This window comes from Acanthisitta chloris, unplaced genomic scaffold, assembly GCF_000695815.1.
Source record: "Acanthisitta chloris isolate BGI_N310 unplaced genomic scaffold, ASM69581v1 scaffold11552, whole genome shotgun sequence".
NCBI lineage: Eukaryota > Metazoa > Chordata > Aves > Passeriformes > Acanthisittidae > Acanthisitta > Acanthisitta chloris.
The window spans coordinates 17,786-41,087 of NW_008662273.1; the positions used below are offsets into that span (position 1 = coordinate 17,786).

The following is a 23,302-nucleotide window of genomic DNA, read 5'->3' on the forward strand; positions in this document are numbered from 1 at the left end:
TATCAGGAGTTCACCCGAGCTGAGGAGAACTCTGTGAGCACCCAGTGCTGTCACACTGATTCCTTCCTTCAAATCTCAGTTGCTGCTGCTGCTGCTCCTGGCAGGGACAGAAAAGCTCAAGAGATGCCAAGAGCTCTCACTTCTCACTGAGTCAATGACTGCTGAGGACTCTCAGGTTGTTTGTAAACACTAATAGGAGTGAACAGTTCTGGGCTGTGCACCTGCCACCAGTGGTGTTTGCACTGGAGGGAAGGCAAAACAGGCTATGGACTCACTGAGAAGCAGACAGAGCCATCCTGGGCTTGGGGGGGACCCAAGGACAATTGCTTTGGAGCTCAGAGATGGCAGAGAGAACAGTGTGTCCTATTCAGCAGATGGATTTTGGAATAGCAGCTTCACCCAGGGAACACCTGCCACATGGCCAGGGGAATTCCAGGTCCTGCTCAAGTGCCTGAGGTAGACAAAATCTTCCCATTTAAACCTTCCACACCAGGTCTGTGCACTTCAGAGAGAAAACAAGGACGAAATCTTCCCATTTAAACCTTCCACACGAGGTCTGTGCACTTCAGAGAGAAAACAACACACTCATGGCAAATGAACCCAAACAATGAGCTTTGCCTGGTGAATTTGGGATGAAACTCAAGGAACTGGAAGGTGAACAAGCACTTGCAGCTGTTTGAAATTAGCACAGAACAGGAATCAGATTAGTGGATCTCTCCTATATATCAGGAGTGGTGGTAACTCTTGACTGGTATCAGCTTCAATATCCTGTTTTATATATTCATAGAACCATCAAGCTTGGAAGAGACCCCTGGGATCATCAAGCCCAACCCTTAACCTGTCACTGCTGTAACCTCTAAACCATATTCTCCAGCACTAGGTCCAGATACCTCTTAAACCCTTCCAGGGCTGGTGACTCCACCACCTCCCTGAGCAACATTCCAGTGCCTGAACACCCTGACAGGGAAAACACTTTTTCCTAATATCTAATCTGAATCTCAGTGATTGATATTCAACTGTTGATATCAATCAACTTACTCCATCAGCAAATTTAAGGCTAAACTCCCAGAGTAAACCAGCTGCTGGATGCAGACAAAGCAGGAATCACTGGTTCCAGAGCTCCCAATTGCAGTGTGCACTGGTTTAAGACAGACAACCAGAAGAGTTGTGCTCAGCATTTACTTCCTAACTCAACAAAGATGTGTTTGTTTACAAAAATCAATCAGTTTATAGAAATGTCACTTCAGGATGTCTCACTGCACCCAAAACACAGCGTAGGCTGCTGAAGGATAAAGGAGGGGAATTTTGCACCACACTCCCTGTATGCAATCCCAAAATAACTGCAAGTATAAAGACAAGCAACTTCCATCAGCAAAACTCTCTTCAAAACACACAGACTAACCTGTTCCTCCATCTGCACTGTGGGGTGAGGGAAGGAGGTGAAAGTCGAGTCAGAGCTCTCTAGTGTTTATAAACATAAACACACATCAGGTGTCTTGGCATTCATTTGGAGCTTCTGTCATTCCCATATTTCTTAAAATGCAGCTTTTGCTGCTGCTGCTGCCACTGAGCAAAAATAATAACTTGCCTTCTCTTTGTGCTTCAAGGAGCTCTGAACAGAAAGTGATATGGACTGATTAAACTGAATTTGAGCTGCAGCTAAATGTTGCTTGTGTCCTCTGAGAATACCTCACAGTGCAGGTCACAGCCTGGTGTGAAACCTCACCTCAAATCATAACTCAGGGAATGGTTTGGGTTGGAAGGACCTTAGAGACCTCTAGTCCCACCCCTGCCCTGGGCAGGGACACCTCCCACCAGAGCAGGTTGCTCAAGGCTTTAGCCAACCTGGCTGTGAACACTGCCAGGCTTGGGGCAGCCATAGCCTCCCTGGGCAACCTGGGACAGTGTCTCACCACCCTCACAGGGAAAACTCTGCCTCAGATCTCATCTCAATTTCCCCCTTTCAATTTACACCCCTTACCATGCCAAAAGGCTCTTCATTTCCCATTTCAGGGATTCGAAATGTACATAATAAAATGCATTTACTGAAATTAAAAAAAATAATAAAAATGTGGCAATGCTATACCACATCTCTTAAAACCACAGAAAGGTTTGAGTTGGAAGGGACCTTAAGGATAATTCAGTCCCACCCCTTGGCATGGGCAGGGACACCTTCCACTAGCCCAGGTTGCTCCAAGCCCCATCCAATCTGGCCTGGAACACTCCCAGGGATGGAGCAGCCACAGCTTCTCTGGGCAACCTGTGCCAGTGTCTCAGCACCTCACAGGGAGGGATTTATCCCTAAGAAGAAACAAAAGTTGAGAGGGGACATGTGCTTGTAGGGAGGAGACAGGAAAGAATGTGCAGGATAGAGTATTTTCCAGCCTTCCACTATCTTCAAGAATAAGGGAGAGGGACTTCTCCTAAGGGCATGCAGTGATAGGACAAGGGGGAATGGCCTGAAGCTGAACAAGGGTTGGTTTAGGTTAGATATTAGGGAGAATCAGGTCATTTCCCCTGGCTGGAGGGTGACTTAAAGCTAATGTTCCCCTTTACTGCTTCATCTTCCCCCTAGCCCCTTCTTAGGGGTAAAAACAATCCCCTTACCAACACAATCCTGCAGATCTGCACCCCAAGACCTTCTCAGCTTTGCAGTGAATCCCAGACAATGCTCAGCAAACATCCAAATTCTCACTATCTCATGCACACATACCTTTCCTGCCCTAACAGCTCTGCCCCCTCCAGTTTAATCTTTCCCCTGCCAGAAGCACAAAGTTTCCAACTGGAAGTTCTGCCCCATAAGCAGAAACAAAGAGAATATAGTTGTTTATTTCACATACAGATTCTCGATGTATTTACAGGTATCAGGGAAACCCCAAAGCCAATATTAACAGATGGCAGCAAGGGGCTTTGTTCTGTCAAAGTGCTGCTCTGACCAACACCAGAGGGTTAGCAAGCAGTAATCATCTGCACTGAATTATGCAACAGGCTGCCAAGGGGATGAATTTTTTCCTCAGGGAAACTTGTCAGTTGCAATGGTGGAAAAAAATAAAAAGTATTTTAACTAACTATTATCCAGTTCTTCAAGTTGGGAATTTCAAAAGAACAGGCAGTGGTGTGGAATGAGAATAGTTTATACATTCCCTAGGGGTTTTTTTTGTATTAAAATTGACCCTATCTAGTATGAAAATAATCCTTCTAAGCCCTCTTAGAGAGGACTTAGAGTTAGGCCAATATTCAATTTCGTAGAGCAGGGAGGAGGGACAAGGATGACTTACACATCAACCAAAGCAATTCTCCAAGCAGTGTATATGGATCCACTGAGGTGGGATTATGAATTAGACAACTTAAGAGAACTGATCCCCCTCAGATAAGGAAACATGAAGATAAAAGAAGCCATCTGTGCACTTGGAGAACTCATTCTATCTGCAGCAACAGGTAGGAGAAGGCAGGGCATGTGTTTACAGGTCCCATTGGGGCAGCACTGCAGGTTTACAAACACTCAGATGTTATCTGCCCTCAAAAAACGTTGCCAGCTAGAAAGCAAACAGGACAGGGAGGGTGAGCACACAAGAGGCAATCCCAGCCCTCCAGCTGCCCCAAGGACAGCTCCTGCTCTCCAGGCAGCTCTCTGCCAGCTCAGGGAGTCAGACTGGCTCCCAGGAAGGATAGAGCACAAAGAAAAGCAGGATCATATGATTGGGAATGTCTGACCAGCCCTGTGTGCTCTTGCTCAGCTCTTGCCTGGCTCTGCTCTCAGCTCTGCCCTGAGCCATCCTGAGGTGCCAATGTAGCTGCTGTGGCACCATCCCAAACCCTGCTTCAACTCTCCTCGCTCCAATTGCTGCCAGGCTGGGGAAACTGAAACCTGAACAGAAACCTCATTCCAAACTGCCAATGAACCCAAAATTCAGGAGAGCACAGGAAAGCATCACTAGCAGGGAAAGTAGAGGCATGAGGGGAGTTTGGTTTTAGTTTTCTCTGATTTTGTTAAGTTTGGGCTTGGGTCTTTCTAAATCAGGTATGAGAATGTCCAGGCCCAGTGTCACACCCACTCTGCTTAAAAATAAAGGCACCACTCCCTGCCCAGGCAGGAGCTTATCCAGGACCTACCCAGGCACCAAGAGGACATAAGTATGGACATGTTCATCATAGAATATCCTGAGCTGGAAGGAACCCACAACGATCACCAGTCCAACCCGTGCCCTGCCCAGGACACCCCAACAATCCACCCTGGGCCTGAGAGCATTGGCCAAACACTCCTGGAGCTCTGTCAGCCTTGGGGCTGTGCCCACTGCCCTGGGGAGCTGTTCAGTGCCCAAACACCTCTGGGGGAAGAACCTTTGCCTCATCTCCAGCCTAACCCTCCCCTGACACAGCTCCAGCCATTCCCTGGGGCCTGTCCCTGGTCAGAGATAGATCAGCCCTTCTGCCTGTGATGCTGCAGAGCTGTGCTACAGTGATGCCACTGGCCTGTCTGACCCACACCACACTGCAGCACTCAGGGACAGCAGCATAGCAAGAATTAAATGCTTGTCAGGTAATATTTCTTACCAGCATTTTTTTTTTCAAAGTGCAGGTGAGATTCACTGTATCCCAATATTCATACTTCAACATTTTTGGTCCACTTCCTTCCATTTCTGACATTTCCCTACCAGTTGCCTCATACCTCTCTGTTCCCATCCTCCTCCCACCCTCGGGATTAGGTTACAGCTAACAACTCCCCCAGCTGCTCTTTGACTCCAGACACAGACTTAGCTCAGCATAACCTACACCAAATCTAGAACATTGCTGCAGTCCAAAATGCCTCTAATGTGCTGAGGACAAAGACTAACTCCACCTCAGAGCCTCTCTGTGCTGTCCACTATCCCCCAAACACACTGCACCAGTAGTCACTGGTGCAAAGCTACAGATAAAAGGGATTTAGCCAATAAAACAGATAGCCAGCTGCCCATCCTGAAGGCTGGGAGAGAAAGAGAACTTGCACAGCTCTTGTTAAGCCTCAGATAAGCATCCCAGCTGTGGATCAGAGGCCTCAGAGAGGCACAAGCCACATGTGTGTGGCCACAAGGGCTGTGTGATATAGCAGCAAACCCACAGCCCTCACAGGCCACTGCCCTTCTTCCCCAGTTCCTGCACCACTGTTTTTTGGCACTTCCCAGTCCAAAATCTGCTGGGAAGAGGAGTTTGATACCAAAGCAGTGAAGATTTCATCATGGCAAGGCTCCAAGATGAGTTTCTTCACCTCATCTAACCCAGACCAGATGCTAAAAAGGGGGAGAACCCACATACCTCCTTGAAAGGGCTGATTTCAGCATTCCTGACCATGGGCACTGCCAACAGTCCAAAGCTTTGCCATTTTAGAGTGGAGCAAAAGGGTTTTCGTGGCTCTTTTCAATCTCATACAAGAAAGTATTGCACTTCCACTCCCATGGAAATCTAGAGGGTACAAGCAGTAGGGGAGGGTGGGAGTCTGGAGATGGAAACAGCCACAAGACAGATGAAAATCAGTGTTGGCTTTTTGAATTGCTCTTAGTTTTCCCAGAAAAGGATATCTGTTCATCACCAAATAATATCTATCCTGCTGTCAAAATGTAGATAAGAGACTGAGCTGCCTTACATCACCCTTGAAAAAAACGCTCTGATGTCTTCAGAGGCACAAACTCTTTAAATCAAGGAAATGAAGAGTTGCTTATTAAGAAGGAAGAAAACAAGATGATAAAAAGCTACACTAAATGCACAAACACTCTTTGCCTCATCCTTCTCCAGGTTTGTGTCACTGTCAACTCTCAGTACAGGATTATTGACACTTCCTGCAGCTAAGGCTCAGGAGATACAAGATAAGGAAATACAAATCAAATTTGCTGTTTTCCTCATTTAGTTTAGACTTTCCGACTTTCTCTAGGAGTTTCCCTCTCATTCCAGGAGCAGGAGGAAGGGAGGGAACCATCAGTGCTTAGCTAAGGCACCTAAACTGCACAAAATCCAAGTCTGGAGCTGAAGAACAGTTTTGAGACCTGATATCCTGTGGGATTTTGGCTTACAGAACTCTTGAAATGGTCCAGCTGGGTCTGTGCTGCAATACCTTGGGAACAGAGAGAAAATTCAATGGATAAAGCCTGGAAACTGTGAGACTGAGGGAGAAACACCCCAAGAGAAAGAAGTAATAGTGGTTTAGCTGAAAGAGAAAGGTGAAATGTCACCTTTCCTGGAAAATCCTGCTCATTCCTGTGTGTGGAAAAGCCCCAGTGACAAAGGGATGCCAATGCCAAAGCTTTCTGCATCACAGTTACAAGAAGGAGGGGAAAAAAGAGGTGATTCATCACTGGAAGGCAAAGCTCATATCCTGCAAAAACAAACCCAAACTTGCTTCTCCCAGAAATAGCTAAATACACTAAGCACTGGGAAAACTCAGCACTTTTAGGAATTCCTTCAGGCATTTAAGCTCCCTGATGGAATTCCCTCCCTTCACACCAAGCACAAAACAATTGCTGTGCTTAGCCTGAACCTGCTCTCAGCCAACCTGTACAATCTACAGCTGAAAATTAACCTCTTCCCAAATGAGGTGTCAAAAAATATTCCCAGAACATTCCCACCCCCATCATTCCACTGGCACATGGAGTCACAGCAGCTGCTTTGCAGCTTTAGACACATTGTTAATGTCATGTTTTCTCCTCTGTAAATCATGTTCATCTACACTTAGTCAGTAGTCCCAGTGTGGGTTAAACCAACCTGGAGAGACAGAGATTTGCCTATCAAATGCTGATAAATAAAATCCAACTCAGGGGGGGAGGCAGGGAAAGGGGGGAGCTAATCTGCAACACCCTGAGCTCCCTGAGGTTTTTTCACCCAAGAGAAGACACTTTTTGATGAAACCCACCACAAAATTTCTAATGTGCTATTTTCTCCAAACCAGTAACTTTAGGGTTCTAGAGGAATTTTATTCCTTTTTTAAACCTGGCCCAGGAACTGGGTAACAAAGGATGGTCTAAACAAGGTGGAACTGGACAGGAACACAGCAAGAAAGGCTCTCCAAAGTACCACACCTACATCAAGCTAAGCTGCCACACATTAATGTCCTTCCACAAGACATGATTTTCTCCTCTCTGTTCTTCCAAAGTTCCAGTGGAACTGCCTACAAAGTCAAAAGGAACCAGGCAAGGAAAACAAGTGTTGACACCACCTTTCAAGAACCTAACACAGCTATTCTTGCAAGTCACCCTAAAAATAGGTAAATTCTCTTTCTTTAAAGAAATCCAATGGTCATCTCCCCAAATCTGCCTCCTCCTCACCGTGCTGAGAGACTAAAATAAGTCTCACTGTGTTTCTCTGAAGCCTTTATCTGCCAACTCCTGCTGAGGCCTCTGCCCTGGCCGAAGCCCTTATCCCTCCTGCAGCCCTGGATTAGGTTGCTCAGCGACTTCAAGCGTTAAACACATCCTGGGCCTCCTGACAAGAGCCAAAAAAGAGGTGGCCAGGAGTGGAAACAGGGCAGCAGACAATGCCAGACAACTAACCCCACAATATGACAGGGTCTGAGATCACTGGCTCCCAAAATAAACCTGCTACAAGTATTGTAACACTTGTCACAAGACATATTTTAACTGTTCTTTTACAATCACCGCTCTACTGTTTGATGATACAACAGGTGGAAGGCTTAGCTGTTCCTCCTACTAAGATGTATTCCAGCCTGACAGGTTTTGATTTGGTTAAACCACTCACACACACACACTTCACAGACATAATGGAGAACTCTCAAGCTCAGAATCATTCCAGCAGCCTCAAAAAATTGGTCTTTAATTCCCCCCAAAACACACAGACTGAATGTTTTCCCTCCAGGCCTTTCACTTACCTCTCCCATAGCTCTTCCCTCCAGAGCAAGTGCTTGAAAATCATGATTCAGTTCATCCATGGAGCGCACCTAGTTATAGATGGGGAAGAAAAACACATGAGGAAATGCTTTTATTTGATGATAATCAGAGTTTACAGCACTTTTTCTGATACAGACTGAACTACATCCATATTACAGCATGTAACAAGGTTATTGAGCTGCACAGCATAACTTACCTTTAAGACTCCAAGAACCTACAAGATTCATAGACTTTTGTCATTAAACAGATAAGAATTATCATACACAGATTGATTTTAAACATGTTAGATGTACATATGCACAAGAAAGGAACAGCTAGCAATTACTTCTGAGGCACAGAGTCTTAACACAAGAGCTTTTGCTGGTATTTTACAGAAAGTTGCATGGTTTAAGGTGTCTAAGTCAGCATCAGGTCAGATGGGAATCAAGTAAAGGCTCCTGGACAGACCAGGCAGATTTGCATTCAAGGTCATTGAAAGAGAAAAACACGTGATTTGGTGAAAGTTGAGTCATTTAAACCAGAAAAGAAGCAACTTAAAGCTGTTGGCTAAATAAGTTCATAGAATCGTAGAACATGCTAAGTGCAAAGGGACCCCCAAGGATCACCAGTCCAACTCCTGCCCAGGACACCCCAACAATCCAACCTGGGCCTGAGAGCATTGGCCAAACACTCCTGGAGCTCTGTCAGCCTTGGGGCTGTGACCACTGCCCTGGGGAGCTGTTCAGGGCCCAAACACCTCTGGGGGAAGAACCTTTGCCTAATCTCCAGCCTAACCCTCCCCTGACACAGCTCCAGCCATTCCCTGGCTCCTGTCCCTGGTCCCAGAGAGCAGAGATCAGTGCCTGATGGACTGGATATCTTGAAAATGCAAGAAAACACTTCTGATTTTCATTTCAGATTCAGTTGTTGAGCACATGTCCAGAAGCAAATAAAAGAAACCCAACTATGGACCTGAGGACAAAGCACAGAGGTTGACTCACGTGCTGAGACTGTGAGAAGGTTACTGCCCCCCCCAGATAACACTCCTGTGTCACAGCAGCCACAAACACCAAGGCATACACACCTCCTACTCTCTGTTTACACAATCCCTGCAACCCAACAGGTCTGCTGCACCTCCCCATGGAGCAGGGTAAGTTTATACAACACTCAGCTGTGAGTAATGCCCACACTGTTCACAGGCTCCTTGCAGGGTGCTGAGGGCTAACACACAGGGTTTAGTCATGTCTCCAGTGGAGACAGAGAAGGTGATGTGGACAAGTCTCCTCTAGGCCAAGGGCAGGAGGTCACTAACACCTGGTGGGTGATTTATAGGACAAAAAAAAACAAGCCAAAACTGGTTTAGATGCTCATGCATCACCAGTGAGTGACCTGCACTGTGATCACTGACCTTAGCCCTGACTCTCAGCACCATTTCCAGCAAAATCAACTCAAGACCTTGGGATGACTACACTGTATTTCTATTTTAAGACAAGATTCTCTAGATGTCATCCAAGAATATCAGATGTAAGGAAAGCACCACAGAAAGCCTCCAGAAATCCCCTCCAGTCTAAATTACAGAACATTCAGAGCTGGGAGGGACCCCCAAGGATCACCAGTCCAACCCCTGCCCTGCCCAGGACACCCCAACAATCCACCCTGGGCCTGAGAGCATTGGCCAAACACTCCTGGAGCTCTGTCAGCCTTGGGGCTGTGCCCACTGCCCTGGGGAGCTGTTCAGTGCCCAAACACCTCTGGGAGAAGAACCTCATCCTGATATTCAGCCTAACCCTCCCCTGACACAACTCCAACCATTCCCTGGGTCCTGTCACTAGTCCCAGAGAGCAGAGATAGAGCTGCCCCTGCACTGCCCCTTGGGAGGAAGCTGTATACAGCAGTGAGATCTTGCCTCAGGCTCCTCAATTCTACTTTTGCTGCAAAAGATTAGCAATCTATTATTAAATTATCTGCTCTATATTTACATAAGTTGCCAATCCCCACTGACCAGGCACTCAGAATCCCAGTTAAAAATAAAGGATTCTCTTATTACTGTATCTCAGTTCAGTTATTTTCAGTTATGCCTCAGCCTTGCCACCTTCTGCAGTGACACTGAGCACATGCACCAAAAACACAGTGAGAATAGGATGGCACCTCCCCAAAACTACAGCACAGGGCAACACCAAGGACTTTCCTCCCCTGTCAGCATCACCACTGCTCTGCCAGGTAAGGCAGCACAGCTGCCTGATGCCACACATAAGTCAGAGAGACCAAATTCTGCCATGAAGCACTTCAAGCTGCAACCCCCAGACATGCTAAGCCACAGAAGCTGTCAAGGAGCAAACTATTCTATCAGTGATCCATCTGAGGACTGGAGAAGCTGCATACAGGGATTCAGCAGATGATGTCTGCTGCTCTCCCTGCTAAAGTGATGTCCCAGCAAACCACAGCTGCAGCCACAATGGCACCAGCCCAAGACTCACAGTGCTGCAGCCAATGCTAGTGGAGAAACAGAGGCTGCTTGGAGCATGTCCCCCCTAAAATAACCTCCCGAAGGTGGATGCTAAGCTCAGAGGTGGATGGGAAGCTCAAAACAAAGCTGCTAGAAAGACAGAATCATTACACTCCTAGCATGAAGCAAAAGGGTATTAAGTGACATTAGTATTGACAGAATCACAGAATGGTTTGGGTTGGAAGGACCTCAAAGATCAACCTGTTCCCCACCCCCTGCCATGGGCAGGGACACCTTCCTCTAGCCCAGGTTGCTCCAAGCCCCATCCAACCTGGCCTGGAACACTCCCAGGGATGGAGCAGTCACAGCTTCTCTGGGCAACCTGTGCCAGTGTCTCATCAGCCTCACAGGGAAGAATTCCTTCCCAATATCCCATTGGATTCTGCCCTCTGGCAGCGTGAAGCCATTCTCCGTGTCCTGTCCCTTCAGCCCCTTGGAAATAGTCTCTTTCCATCTTTCTTATGAGGTCCCTCCAAGTACTGGAAGGCCAAAATTAGGTCACCCTGAAGCCTCCTCTTCTTCAGGCTGAACAATCCCAACTCTCAGCCTTTCCTCACAGCAGAGCTGCTCCAGCTCTCCAATCAGCTTGGTGCCTCCTCTGGACTCACTCCAACAGCTCCATGTCACACAGTATAAACAGGTTGCCTCCATCTCCTTCCCAAACACACTTCACTCCAGTCACTGTGAACAGCAAAAAAACAATACATTGGCAATTCCTCATTACAGATACTTTAATCACATCTCTAATCATCTCTCTTTCAACAAGCTTAACCAATATGGACAAAAACATTGCCAATATCAGGTATTTGTGCCTGATTTTCAGGCACAAACTGTCTATAATCACCAATTTGAGGCCCTTTCTCTCAGACACATAGCTCTTTTATCTCCATCGATCATTGTATCTATTTGTTTGTAACACAGGCTAGTTTGTTACTTGATTTTCAAAGACCGTACCCAAAAGATCCTTTGCTCATTTCCCCTCTTCTGTAACATTCAATACCAACATCTCCTCACCTTGTTTTCTCACACAGCACACACAAATATCCCTCCTTTCCCTTTAAAAGAAAACAAACACCTTCTGAAACAGCAGAAGGCAAAGCCCAAGCCATGACTTCCCACACCTCAGTATTCCTGAAGTCAGGCAACACTCTGAATTGGCAATTAAAGGATACAGTTGGGCTTCCACTCCCTCAGGATCTGCTCCTGTTAACCATCCCTGACCTCTAACGAGCTCAGACAGGGAGAGCAGAGCCACAGCAGTGTAAACACTAGAAACAAGGAGGTTCACAGAGAGAGAACTTCTTGCTAGATGAGCACTGACGTCAATGAGATTTGATTACCATAAAATCTGGTTCAGTGCTGAACCAGAGAGTTGAAAGAAATCCAGAAGACAACGCCAGGATCGATTGGCTGCACAGGGAAGAGATGTTCTGACATCTGGATACGACATGACAACCTGGTTCCTTGGAGGGAGAGGTGATCTCGAGAAACTTCAGGAATCACACAAAGAGAGGTCAGATGTAGTCCTGAATGGTTCAAAAGTGATCCAACAGAACCTGACTCCTGCTCTCAGCCAGCAGCACCCCAAGGTTGTACCCCTGTTTCAGCCTTTCCCAGGTAGGCTGTGCCTCTGGAGAGCACAACAGTGCACATCCTCACAGCCCCCATGAGCAGCCTTCCCTGCTTTGGAAGTCGTGGATTCTATTTCTAGTATTTATTAGACGTAATAGAAATATATTACTCATCTTTTGCAAAGTTGTATGGAGGAGACTGAGGGGAGAGCTCATGACTGTATACAACTTCCTCCAGAGGGGCAGTGCAGGGGCAGCTCCATCTCTGCTCTCTGGGACCAGGGACAGGCCCCAGGGAATGGCTGGAGCTGTGTCAGGGGAGGGTTAGGCTGGAGATGAAGCAAAGGTTCTTCCCTCAGAGGTTTTTGGGCACTGAACAGCTCCCCAGGGCAGTGGGCACAGCCCCAAGGCTGACAGAGCTCAAGCTTCAGAGCTCTTTGGCATCCCACTTCACCAACTGAAGGCTCTGTACATCAGCCTCGTGCTGCTGAGCAAGTCCCAGAGCAATTTCATTGCACAAGAACATTCCTCCCCTTCCCATTAAATGCTGTGTATGCACTCAGGAATTATGTAAATCTCATTCAAGAGGAGTAATTTCCACACAGGCTAATCTATGAATGTGTGTCACTATAACACAGTGTAGCTCCAGCCACTTCACTGACTCAGAAATCATTTCCTGCCTTCCCAGTGGGAACACACATCCCAAAGGGGATTCACTACCAGCCACGCCAACAAACTGGAGCAAACCCACTGGATCACTTCACTTCACTGAGGCTGAGGTGAGTTCCTCTCAGGCAACTCTCATGTCTGCTCTGAAGAGCAGGCAATAAAGTGAGACACAGCTGAATTCCTCACTGCACTGCACTAGCTCAGAGCTGTGTATCTATTCAGTCTCTGAATCCCAGAGTCACTGAAGTTCGAAGACATCCAAGATCGAGTCCAACCTGTGACCCATCAACACTTTGTCAGCTAGACCAGAGCACTAAGTGCCACCACCAATTCTTCCTTGAACCCCTCCAGGGATGGTGACTCCACCACCTCCCTGAGCAGCTCCTTCCAATGCCTGACTACCCCTTCCATGAAGAAATTCCTCTTGATGTCCAGCCTGAACCTCCCTTGGCACAGTTGAGATCATTTCTCCTTGTCCTGTCCCTTTTTCCCTGGGAGCAGAGCCTGACCCCACCTGGCTGCACCTCCTGGCAGGGAGTGATATAGTGAGAAGGTTCCCCCTGAGCCTCCTTTTCCCCAGGCTGAGCCCTCACAGCTCCTTCAGTTGCTCCTCATGTATCTGACTCTCCAGACCCTTCCCCAGCTCCACTGTCCTTCTAGAGGCTGCAACAGAGCACAGGATAGGCAGCAAAGGGGCCACTAAGTTGTTCAGAGGGCTGGAGCAGCTCTGCCATGGAGCCAGGCTGGGAGAGCTGGGGGTGTTCAGCATGGAGAAGGCTCTATAATTCTGTGACACAGGTGAGTTCCCAGCCCTTCTTGGAAGCTTGGAGTCAGGGTTAGAAGATGATTTCTGTCCCAAGACAGCTGCAGAGGTACTTTGGACAAGGGCCTGGAGGGACAGGACACAGGGAATGGTTTCCCACTGCCAGAGGGCAGGGACAGATGGGATACTGGGAAGGAATTGCTCCCTGTGAGGTGCTGAGGCACTGGCACAGGTTGCCTAGAGAAGCTGTGGCTGCTCCATCCCTTGAAGGGTAGGGAGCAGGGAATGGGGACCTGGAATGCTGGGGCTGGCAGGAACACCTAGTTTGCTTTGCTTACCCTATTTAACACAACTGCCTTAATAGCAGTAGATACTTTAGACCCTCTTCAGTCACTGCTACTGCTAATAAATGCAGCTATTTGATCTCTTTAATGGTGTCCAACATCACAAAATCAGAATCCTAAGCCCTCAGGCTTCCTGGTGCACTTTTACAGACAGTTTTGGTTTAGATCATCACTAGATTATTTCTCAGCTGGAGATTTTTCAGCTTCTTTTTTTCCAAAGGACTTTCTAGTTTATTTGCTTCTTTTTGCTCCTAGATGTTTGTCTTTATTTCTTTGTTTAATTCCACTTGGCCTTTTTCTTCCTGGAAACATCACTTGCATAAGGAGGAAGAATAAACTCCTTTGGGGTTAAGAGTGAAATTTAGCCTTGGATAGTTTTTCTGTGTCTGTCTAGGTGAATATAAATTCTACATAAATGAGGATTCCTTAATATATAAAACTGGTGAACAATCCCCTGAGATTCCTGCAGACCATGAAATGTGATACAGTATTGCACTTGGAATTTCTCTGTAAAGGTCATATTAGCAACCATATTTGCTTAATATAAGGTGCAGTATCAGCACTGATTGTTGACATTAGTATTTACTTAGAATTACAATTCAGCTAGTTTGCTGTTAGTTATCAGTTTGGGGGGGAAAAGCACCTTTGGATTATTCTAGAATAAAAAAAAGATGGTTCCTGTAAATCCAAAAGGTAAATATACTGTTGCTCTCCTGCTAATTTGTTAGGCCCTTCAAATCCCTGTTTAGTAATTGGAAGGACAGTTTGGGGCTCCAGTTGCTGTTAATGGAAGTGACTGCAGAATTCCTTCTGACAAGTGCCATTTACCCTCTGGGCCTCGTTGTTTGCTGCCTTCAGATGCACTGGAGTTTGCAGCACCAGCTCTGTGTCCCGTGGGGGGTTTGGGCTTGGTGCTGCTTTCTGTGGGCTCACGGTGCTGCTGCAGGTGTCAGGGAATCTCAGGCTGGACTGGGCTGGAAGGGAGCTTAAACTCATCTCACTCCACTCCCTGCCCTGGGCAGAGACACCTTCCACTAGCCCAGGTTGCTCCAAGCCCCATCCAACCTGGCCTTGAAGATGAACCATGTGTTTATCTCTTCTCAGACCAGAGATGAGATTCCAAGTTCTTCCTGACTGCACAGCTACATTCCAGGTGCTTCCCCGGAGCAACTCCAAGGTGTGATTATTCCTTGGACCTTTATTTCTAACTCACATACACTCTGCAAGTGTGAAAGGGCCAATGTCATGCAATATTTCCATCCCTTAGGCCTCCACGTTTTAAGTCTTGCTCGATTTGCAGTTAAAACCAACCCCAAAACCCCAAACAAACATTATTTTCTAGTAAAACACTCCTCAAAAATAAGGTGTATGAGAACACCAGACTTGAGGCAGTGAGAACAAAAATCATCATGAGTGAAACATCTTCAGAACAGAGAGGAGTGCCAGAACTGAGGCAGTGAGAACAAAAATCATCGTAAGTGAAACATCTTCAGAACAGAGAGGAGAAAACCAAGATTGACAAGAAAACTAAGAGTCTGATTTGTGGCACTTGGTTTATACACTCACAAGCTGATAAAGCTTTTGAAATTAGCTAAAGGTTTACAAATTTGGGATGGAAACAACTGCCTCCTCCTCAGCTGGGGGAGAGTGACTGTGTTGTTTGAACAACTCACACAGGATGTTATTTCAACTGTATCAGCCCTGAGCGCCTTCACAGCCACATTTATAGCATCCAAGAGGGGGGAAAATGTCTTTCCCAGCTGCCAATAAAAGCACCAAACTCCTGACAGGAGGTTTGTCACTAACCACCACATCCAGGGTTAAAATATGTTGTTCCATCAACTGATTACAGCACTATTTTTAGCCCTCTCCCTATAACAATAGTGGGTAAAGAAAGAATGTGAAGTCACAAGTATTAGCCAGGATTAGGTGGTTTAACTACTATTTTTGTAGTAAAGGATTCATCATTAGAATTGCTACTACCATTAACATTGGAAGCAAAAAGCTATTGAAATTGCAGATTGGCTAATGCTTTCCCTGGCATTTAGCCAAGATGATTAATGATTCAGGGGCCAGAAATAACTGCAAGAAAGGCCAGGCAGAGGGCCTGGGCTCACTCAGCTAATTATGGTTTTCCTCAGGTTTTATACACAGAGGGAAGAGCTTCATTAACGTGGAATTTAGGTTACCCTGTGATGGCTTGGGCACATGTTGTTGGTGCACAGGATTCAGGAATATGAATCCAAAATGACTTGGATTACAGAAGCAGCAACCTTAATTTTGCCCTGTGGGAGCTGGGAAAGTTGTCTGCTGTGCCCCAGGTGTGTGTCTGCATCAGTGGCTTGTGCAAGCACTCAGGGCTATGCTAACAAGTGGCTCATCTGACCCCTGGGAGGGTTTTTCCTTTCATTCCCACCCCAACTCTGACCCTTTGAGAGTCACAGAATCAGCAAGGTCAGAGGAGACCTCTAAGATCATCAAGTCCAACCATTAAACTCTCACTGCAGGAAGCCCTAAACAATATCTTCCAGCACTGGATCTAGGCACCTCTTAAACACTTCTAGGTGACTCCACCACCTCCCTGGGTAAGCAAATCAAATCTGAGGTTTAAATTCAGAGGGAATGAGGGGTAAAGAAGGGACACAGCCATGTCTCACCCCAGTGCCCAGCTGAGTACCCCTGTGAGGAGCAGAGGGGAGTGGCCCTGTGCCATGCTGACCACTGGCAGCAGTGAAGGACTCATTTGAGGAGTTAGAACCAGTCAAGCTTCATCCCAGCACAGAATCCAGGTCTGAAGCAAAACCTCTGCACAGGGCAAGTAACATCTGATGCTCCCAATAAAAACCACAGATGCTCCCAATAAAAACAAGTGCCCTAGAACAAAAGTTCTCCTTACCAAAGGCAGCAGTAACAGGATAGCTGAGAGCAGATCACTTGCCGGAGGCAGTGCAGCATCACATGGCAGCTGCACACAAAGGCAGGTCTGTCTGTGGCACCAGCAGCACTCAGGGAAGGCAGCTTGAAAATTGTCTCCCCTACACCTCAGAGCAAGTTTTCAGACCCAGAAACACTAGAGTCAGTGCTCTGGAACAGCTCTTTGTTAAGGAGATTTGTGATAGCAGCCGAAATGGCTTGGGGCAGTGTGTGAAGAGGTGACTGGGGATGGAGATGGTGGTTTGGATCTTATGGAAGGTTTCACCTGTTTGCAGAAATGCTTCAAGGATCACAACCTGCTCTGCAGAAGCACAGAGAGGTCACAGCAATACAGCAAACCACGCAGGGGCTGCTAAGGTGATGGCAAAGCTGGGGAGAGGGAGGAAGCAAACATCCAGAAGCTGTGCTTAAATAAACCTCCACTCAGAGCACACTTGGGAGCTACATACTAACTGAAATACTTGAAGCACTGAAATCTCTAAACTCAACAGTGTGGATGTGTCTCTGCTCCTCCTGACTGAGCACCCCAGCAAGGAAGAAGACAGCAACAGAGGTACATCACAGAAAAACCAGTACCAGCACATCAGGGCACTCCCAGCTGGAACTGGAACTGCCTGTCAGGGACACTAAAATGATGGATTTGGAGGAAACAGATAATTCAACTAACTTTATGAACATTTCAGGGTGTTTTATCTCCCCTGTACAAGAGGATTTTCCAATACATAACTTTCAATACCCAACTTAGCCAATCTCCTCACACCTTTTCTGTCTCAGAAGAATTTTCAAAGGGCAACACAGGCAGAAAACTAAATGAAAGGCTCTGATTCCCCTCCCAGGACAGTCCTTTATTATGGAGAAATCTCTGTGAAACAGATCAGCCAAACTAGACATTTCATTTCAGCAAGGTATTATGTTCTGAATCACCCAGGGATCAAGTTAGCACTGCCCTCCCTTTCCACAGAAGGAAAGCCCTAAGCAGTTCACCGGAATACAAGGAACTATCCATGAAAATGCAACAGGTTTAACGAAACACAGTCAGAAACTCTTCAAAAACTGAGCACATGTGGTATCACGTGGTGTACGTGACAAAGGATTCGCTCCATGGCTTCAACAAGTCCAATTATCTGGAGCACAGCAGCTCCCAGACATCCTTTCCACAGGCAAAACAGAAATCATGGAATGGTTTGGGTTGGAAGGGACCTTAAAGCTCATCTTGTTCCAACTCCTGCCATGTTTGAAATACAAATGCAATATTTAACATGAAGTATGGAATGAATATCCAGAAGTGTTGCTGAATCTCCCCAGATCCCAGTACAGATTGTGGGAGCAGGAGCTCATCCAGGCTGAGATCCAGACTCTTCCACAGTGGATGGCTTTGGCATTCTGCAGTTCATTTGAGCCAAACACGTTACTGTAAAACAAAAAAACAAAAAAAAACCAACCCAAAAAAACCAAAAGGCACTTCCAGGATTTCTCCCTGTCACACGTAGGTTTGCATTCAGCAGTGCCTTTGTGCATCTCCTTTTTACTGTCATTCCCCATGTTCCATAGAATGCCAGACTGGTTTGGGTTGGAAGGACCTTAAAGCTCACCCAGTTCCACCCCCTGCCATGGGCAGGGACACCTCCCACTAGCTCGGGTTGCTCCAAGCCCTGTCCAACCTGACCTTGAACACTCCCAGCAATGAGGTGAAATCTCTGTCCTAAACAGTTAACTGCCACTTAAGATTCCACTCTGGAAGAAACCAACACCAGGATTTCTGCTTCCTTTACTTCCAGGATCTTTTTAGAGGACCTTGCCACAACTTTAAGGCAAACTCCAGTCACAGTTCCTGCCAAGAGGCACCCAACACTGTCAAACATCCTCAATCCAGGCGCTCTCCGAGTGGGAAGCGGCACCGTGTGAGGAGCTGTGCTGGAGAGGGGCAGCTGCCAGGAGAATCACCTTCTGTCTCCACTCGAATTGCAGTTCCCAGTTAAGAACTTGCATGGTCATATTGCCAAAAGGCACAACTGAGCAGAAACCCCAGTCCCAGTCCTGTTGCTCTCACTATTCTTCACCAAGTGGATGTGAAAAATTCCCCACATTCAGCAAGGCGATCCCTGCAGAGCTCCATTGTCTCTGGTTATTAATTAAACATGCTCTCAGAGAAAGCAAATGCCTCAAATCATTTGCTTCTACTAAGCAACTCCCACACTACCCAAACTGCAATACAGACAGTCTAAGTATAGCCATTCCCTGTAATTCCAGAGGGACCACCACCACCACAGGAACTCTCCCTTCACTCGGGTTCCAGCGCACACACGCACGCACAAGCCACAGGAGAGCCCATCCAAGGAAATCCAGCCAGTTTTCCTCAAAACCTGCTCAGTGTTGATAGCTTGTCCCAGCTGAATACCCCAACTGTCTTTTCACTCCCCCCAGGAGCAGTACATGACTGTTTAGGTTTGTCAGATCTGTGCAACCTTTCATAACCAACACAAACACAAGCTAGGCCGTTACTCATCTGGAGCCATCCTGGACCTCAGCCTATGTGATGTTCCAATCTCATCCCGTGTTTTTTTGCAGGATAAACAGGATACAAACACACCAGTGCAGCTGGGGGAACTGTGTGCCCAACAGCAATCAGGCATCATTGGTGAGCAACAGCCTAAACCTCTTTGAGTATTAAAGTTACTGGTGGACACCAACACAACCTCATCTGCTGCTTCTTGGGGATAAAAGAGACTATGTTGTGCAGACAAGACCTGGTTGGTGGAAGTGTCTTCCACATCAAATTTGGTGATTGAGGATTTGGAGTTGTAGACAGCCAGGATTTTGCTGAGGAGCTCTGAGAGAAGAAGCCAGGAAAAGAAGTCTGACTCCAGCATGACCTCAGTGTCTGCAGAACAAAGAGAACTTCCAAGCACGTGTTGGCTCTGTGGATGGTGACCCTTTGATACACAGACATGCAAAATGACAGCAGCATCTTTCACTGCTTCATTTTATATAAAAACCTGGCCACACACACACCCCTTCTGGAGGAGAAGGGAAAAATGCAACAGGAGAAGCAAGTCCCTAAGTAAAATACAACCAGACCCAGCATTTTCCTGCTGCTCACAACAACAAGACACCATCTACCTCCTTGGGAGCACAGAAATTTTTCCTTATGCTATCCCTACTCACAGCTCAGTTCTCAGAGCCGCTAGTCACAGTGTGAGAGGTGACCAGGAGGCACAGGCAGCACAGTAAGAGCCATGAAAACCAAAGACACTATGGGTAAGTCTTGACTCAGAGCACTCAGGGTTGGCTCAGAACACAGCACAAAATGCTGTCATTTGGTAAAGTCACTGGAGTATGATCAGCAGACAGAGAGAGATGTCTGTCTGCACAGGCAACAAAAAAGAAACAGGGATTCAACAATGAAAACCAAATCCCTCTACCTTTAATTACGACCTCTCAAGCTCTAGGCAGACATTAACCTATATTAGCCTGTAATTATATTTTCTGACTTTCCATTATCTTTTAGCTACTGAGTTTCCTAACCTGACTTCAAGGCTGGGCCCTCACTGCAGCATCTTTGAAAGTCTAAAATCAAAAGTGCACTCATCTAAGTGTTTCCAGAAGAAACTGAGACTCAGCAGACACCCATGATTCCCTACTTCCCTACATGTCCCAGCACTTCCTTCTACTTCTACTCTTGCAGGACCAATTCAATTCTATCCCAGCTAAGCCCAAGCTGAATGAAATCATTTGGCATGCCTAAGATTAGTCCTTGCTCCAAGGAATTTATAATTTAAGCAGCAGATGGAGAGGTGGCCAAAAAGCCAAAGAGAATGGCAGTGTAAGGATTACACATATCCTGCATTCTGCTTCCCACAAGGCAGAGAGAAGCATGGAAAAAGAGGCACTTGAGAAGGGATGAAGCAATAAACACAGATAAAGCTGCTCACCAATCACTGGAGCACATGGTATCAAATGAGACAGATGAGAACAGGGTTAGTGCCACATCTCAGAGCTAACTTTGCAGAAATTAAACACCAAGATTGGTTTGGACATGAATACTGAATGCAAAACATCAGGACTGCGTGAGAAAGACATTACAGCCCATGTAAAAACCACCAGGAAACAGAACAGATAAAATCCCTGTGTTAATTCTATTATGGTGTGTGTGTGTGTGTCCTGAGCTTCGGGTCACAGAACACATGGGGGAACAGAGAAAGCATCACACAACCTTGTGAGCTTCATCCTGAGGTGGGTTCCCTCCACACAACCTTCTCACAAGACTTCTGCCTCCAAAAACACATGAACTGTATTTAAAAGGCCATTTAAACTAGTATAAACTAATGCTGTTTTCCTTCATTAAGTGATATATTCATTAGTATCATTTCATTCAACAAGTTACTGAGGAAAATCAAGCTGAGGAAAATCAAGCTGAGGAAAAGCAACACTTGTACTGCCATCAGGGTAAGTCTCTAACAGGCAGAATTCTTCTGTTTGAGTGCAAGTTGAAGCCTTTTCATTATTAAGTACATTAAAGCTCAAATACCAGCAGAGCTTTTAACGACTACAAGCTCTGAGTGCCTTGTCCCCACCCCCTTTATCTCCTGCGACTTTTGTTGTCTTTGCTTTTAAGGCTTTTCAGGGAAAGGAAGATGAAAGTGTGAGCTGGAGGAAAAAAGAGGACTGAGAATTTCTGACATCATTGTCATTCCTGAAGTCATCTTGCCACAAAATGGCCAAACAATAGCAGTCCCTGCCCAGGCATCTCCACCCCACAGCTTTGATTTGAAAACTGCAAGTTGCAGCCTCGAAGGAAGAAATTGTTGCTTATTTTTTCTTACACAACTTAGAACACATTAAGAGCACTGATGTCTCTCGAAACAAGTTTTACACTCAGCGACTGAAAACTTGGATAATGAACAGAAAAATCACATCTGTTTCAATGCAGTTATTTCCTTTAGAGTGATACCCAAATACTATGCTCCACATAAGGGAATAAACCCAGTATTTTTCTAGCTGCTTAGTCCATCTTGCAGCATTTAATGTGATTTTTCTCCCAGAACACATTAACAGGGCACTTGGGTCTATTTCTTTGTTGATGTACACACTGCCTTCAGTGAGGTTGCAAAATTCCCTGCAATGTTTGCTTTTAAATGGTCTGGTTGGCAACACATCCCCTGGGGAGGCACAGCAGAGGAACGAGGGCTTGGCTGCTTTGATTTGAAAAACTAGAGGCAAGAGATGTTCATAAAGGTTGCAAAAGCTTTGTGGCTGCTGCTCTGGCAATATTTGTGGGGATCCTTCTGGTTTAAATTGTGCTTACACTTGGGCTGTGCTGCCTGGAAGAGGAAGCTCATGTCTGTCTTTGATGAGTGAGCTGCAGGTCACAGACAAGCTGGAGTGAGTCATGCACTCGTTTAACTCCAGCACAACTGACAATGCAACAACTGAAAAGACTTCTAGTAAACACTACTACTGACACAGCTTGGCCCACTACCCTTTTAGAGGCCTTAAGTGGCTCTAAGGAGTTCTCTGTGGTTTGTGACCTTCTTCATGCTGTTCTTTCCTCCCTTCAGCTAAGCACATCAACAGCACTTCCCCCTCCCAATTCTACCCAGCAAAACCCAAACCCAAAAGCTAGGAAACTCAGGCAAACACATTACCAGCAACTGTTTTCCAATATTGGGGATGGTAAAAGCCCAACCTACATGCATTGGCAGTTTTGTAATACCATTACATAAGAATTATTTAACTACAGCAACAGATTTGAAAAGCAGCAGCAGCAGCCACGCTGGTTCACACATCAGAAAAAACAATCAATAAACAGAACGATTTGTTAACATGCATTTGACTGTCCCAGAGAGCAGCTTGGGACTTCAACCCCCTCCAGAGCAAGAAACATTTCAGCTCAGAGCTACCAGAAGCACCACAATCCTGCAAAAGAGAGAAAACAAGAAGCCCCCAACGTTGCCATTCCAACCACACAAGAACCAGGCGAAAGCTTTAAACAAGTCTCACGAAAAGCATCTAGGGTGTGGAGTTTGGAAACATTGAACTTAGTGTTTACCTGATGTTCTGCATGAATGTTATCCCCAGTAGGCCAACGATGTTTGCTGTTATTATAGCCGCCGCCACCGCTTCCTCCTCCCCCAAGCTGCTCACCATGCTGCCTCTGGAAGAAGTAATCCACCATAGCGTCGTCCTGGGAGCGACCTGCAACTCCTATGGATCCGGGAACAGGACTGGAGTGTGTCCCTGCTGCAAGTGCCTGGTTTGCAGCTGGCTGTGCCTGAGCCTGGGACCCTGTTCCAGATGTCAGTACAACAGGCATGTTGGGATTAGCTGTATCTTGGTTGTGCTGCTTCAGGTGGGGGCTGAAGGAGTCCTGCCAGAGTACTGCTTTTCTCTTCAACACGCACGCTACGCTCATTCCACCAGCACCTGTGGCAGGGAGGCATGGAGGGGAGAGAGAAGGAAAAGGACACATGAAATCTTCACTGCTCCCACTTTCCATAGTCACTAACACACCCGAAATCCTCACTGCTCCCACTTTCCATAGTCACTAACACACCCGAAATCCTCACTGCTCCCACTTTCCATGTGCACTAACACACCCGAAATAAAATCCTCACCCCCTTTCCGTGTTCAGTAACACACGAAATCCTCACTGCTCCCACTTTCCA

General features: G+C 46.5%; 1 protein-coding gene across 1 annotated transcript in view; it reads right to left on the reverse strand.

Annotated features, from left to right (window-relative positions):
* Positions 1-23,074, reverse strand: part of LOC103798290 (pumilio homolog 1) — a gene marked incomplete at its 3' end in the record, with an annotated part of 37,215 nt that extends 14,141 nt beyond the window's left edge. The window contains exons 1-2 of the mRNA XM_009070543.1: positions 22,687-23,074; positions 7,853-7,921 (exon numbers count right to left, since the gene is read on the reverse strand). Coding sequence (XP_009068791.1) covers positions 7,853-7,921; positions 22,687-23,049 — 432 coding nt within the window. The remainder of the gene's footprint in view (positions 1-7,852; positions 7,922-22,686) is intronic.
* Positions 23,075-23,302: the final 228 nt, after the last annotated feature.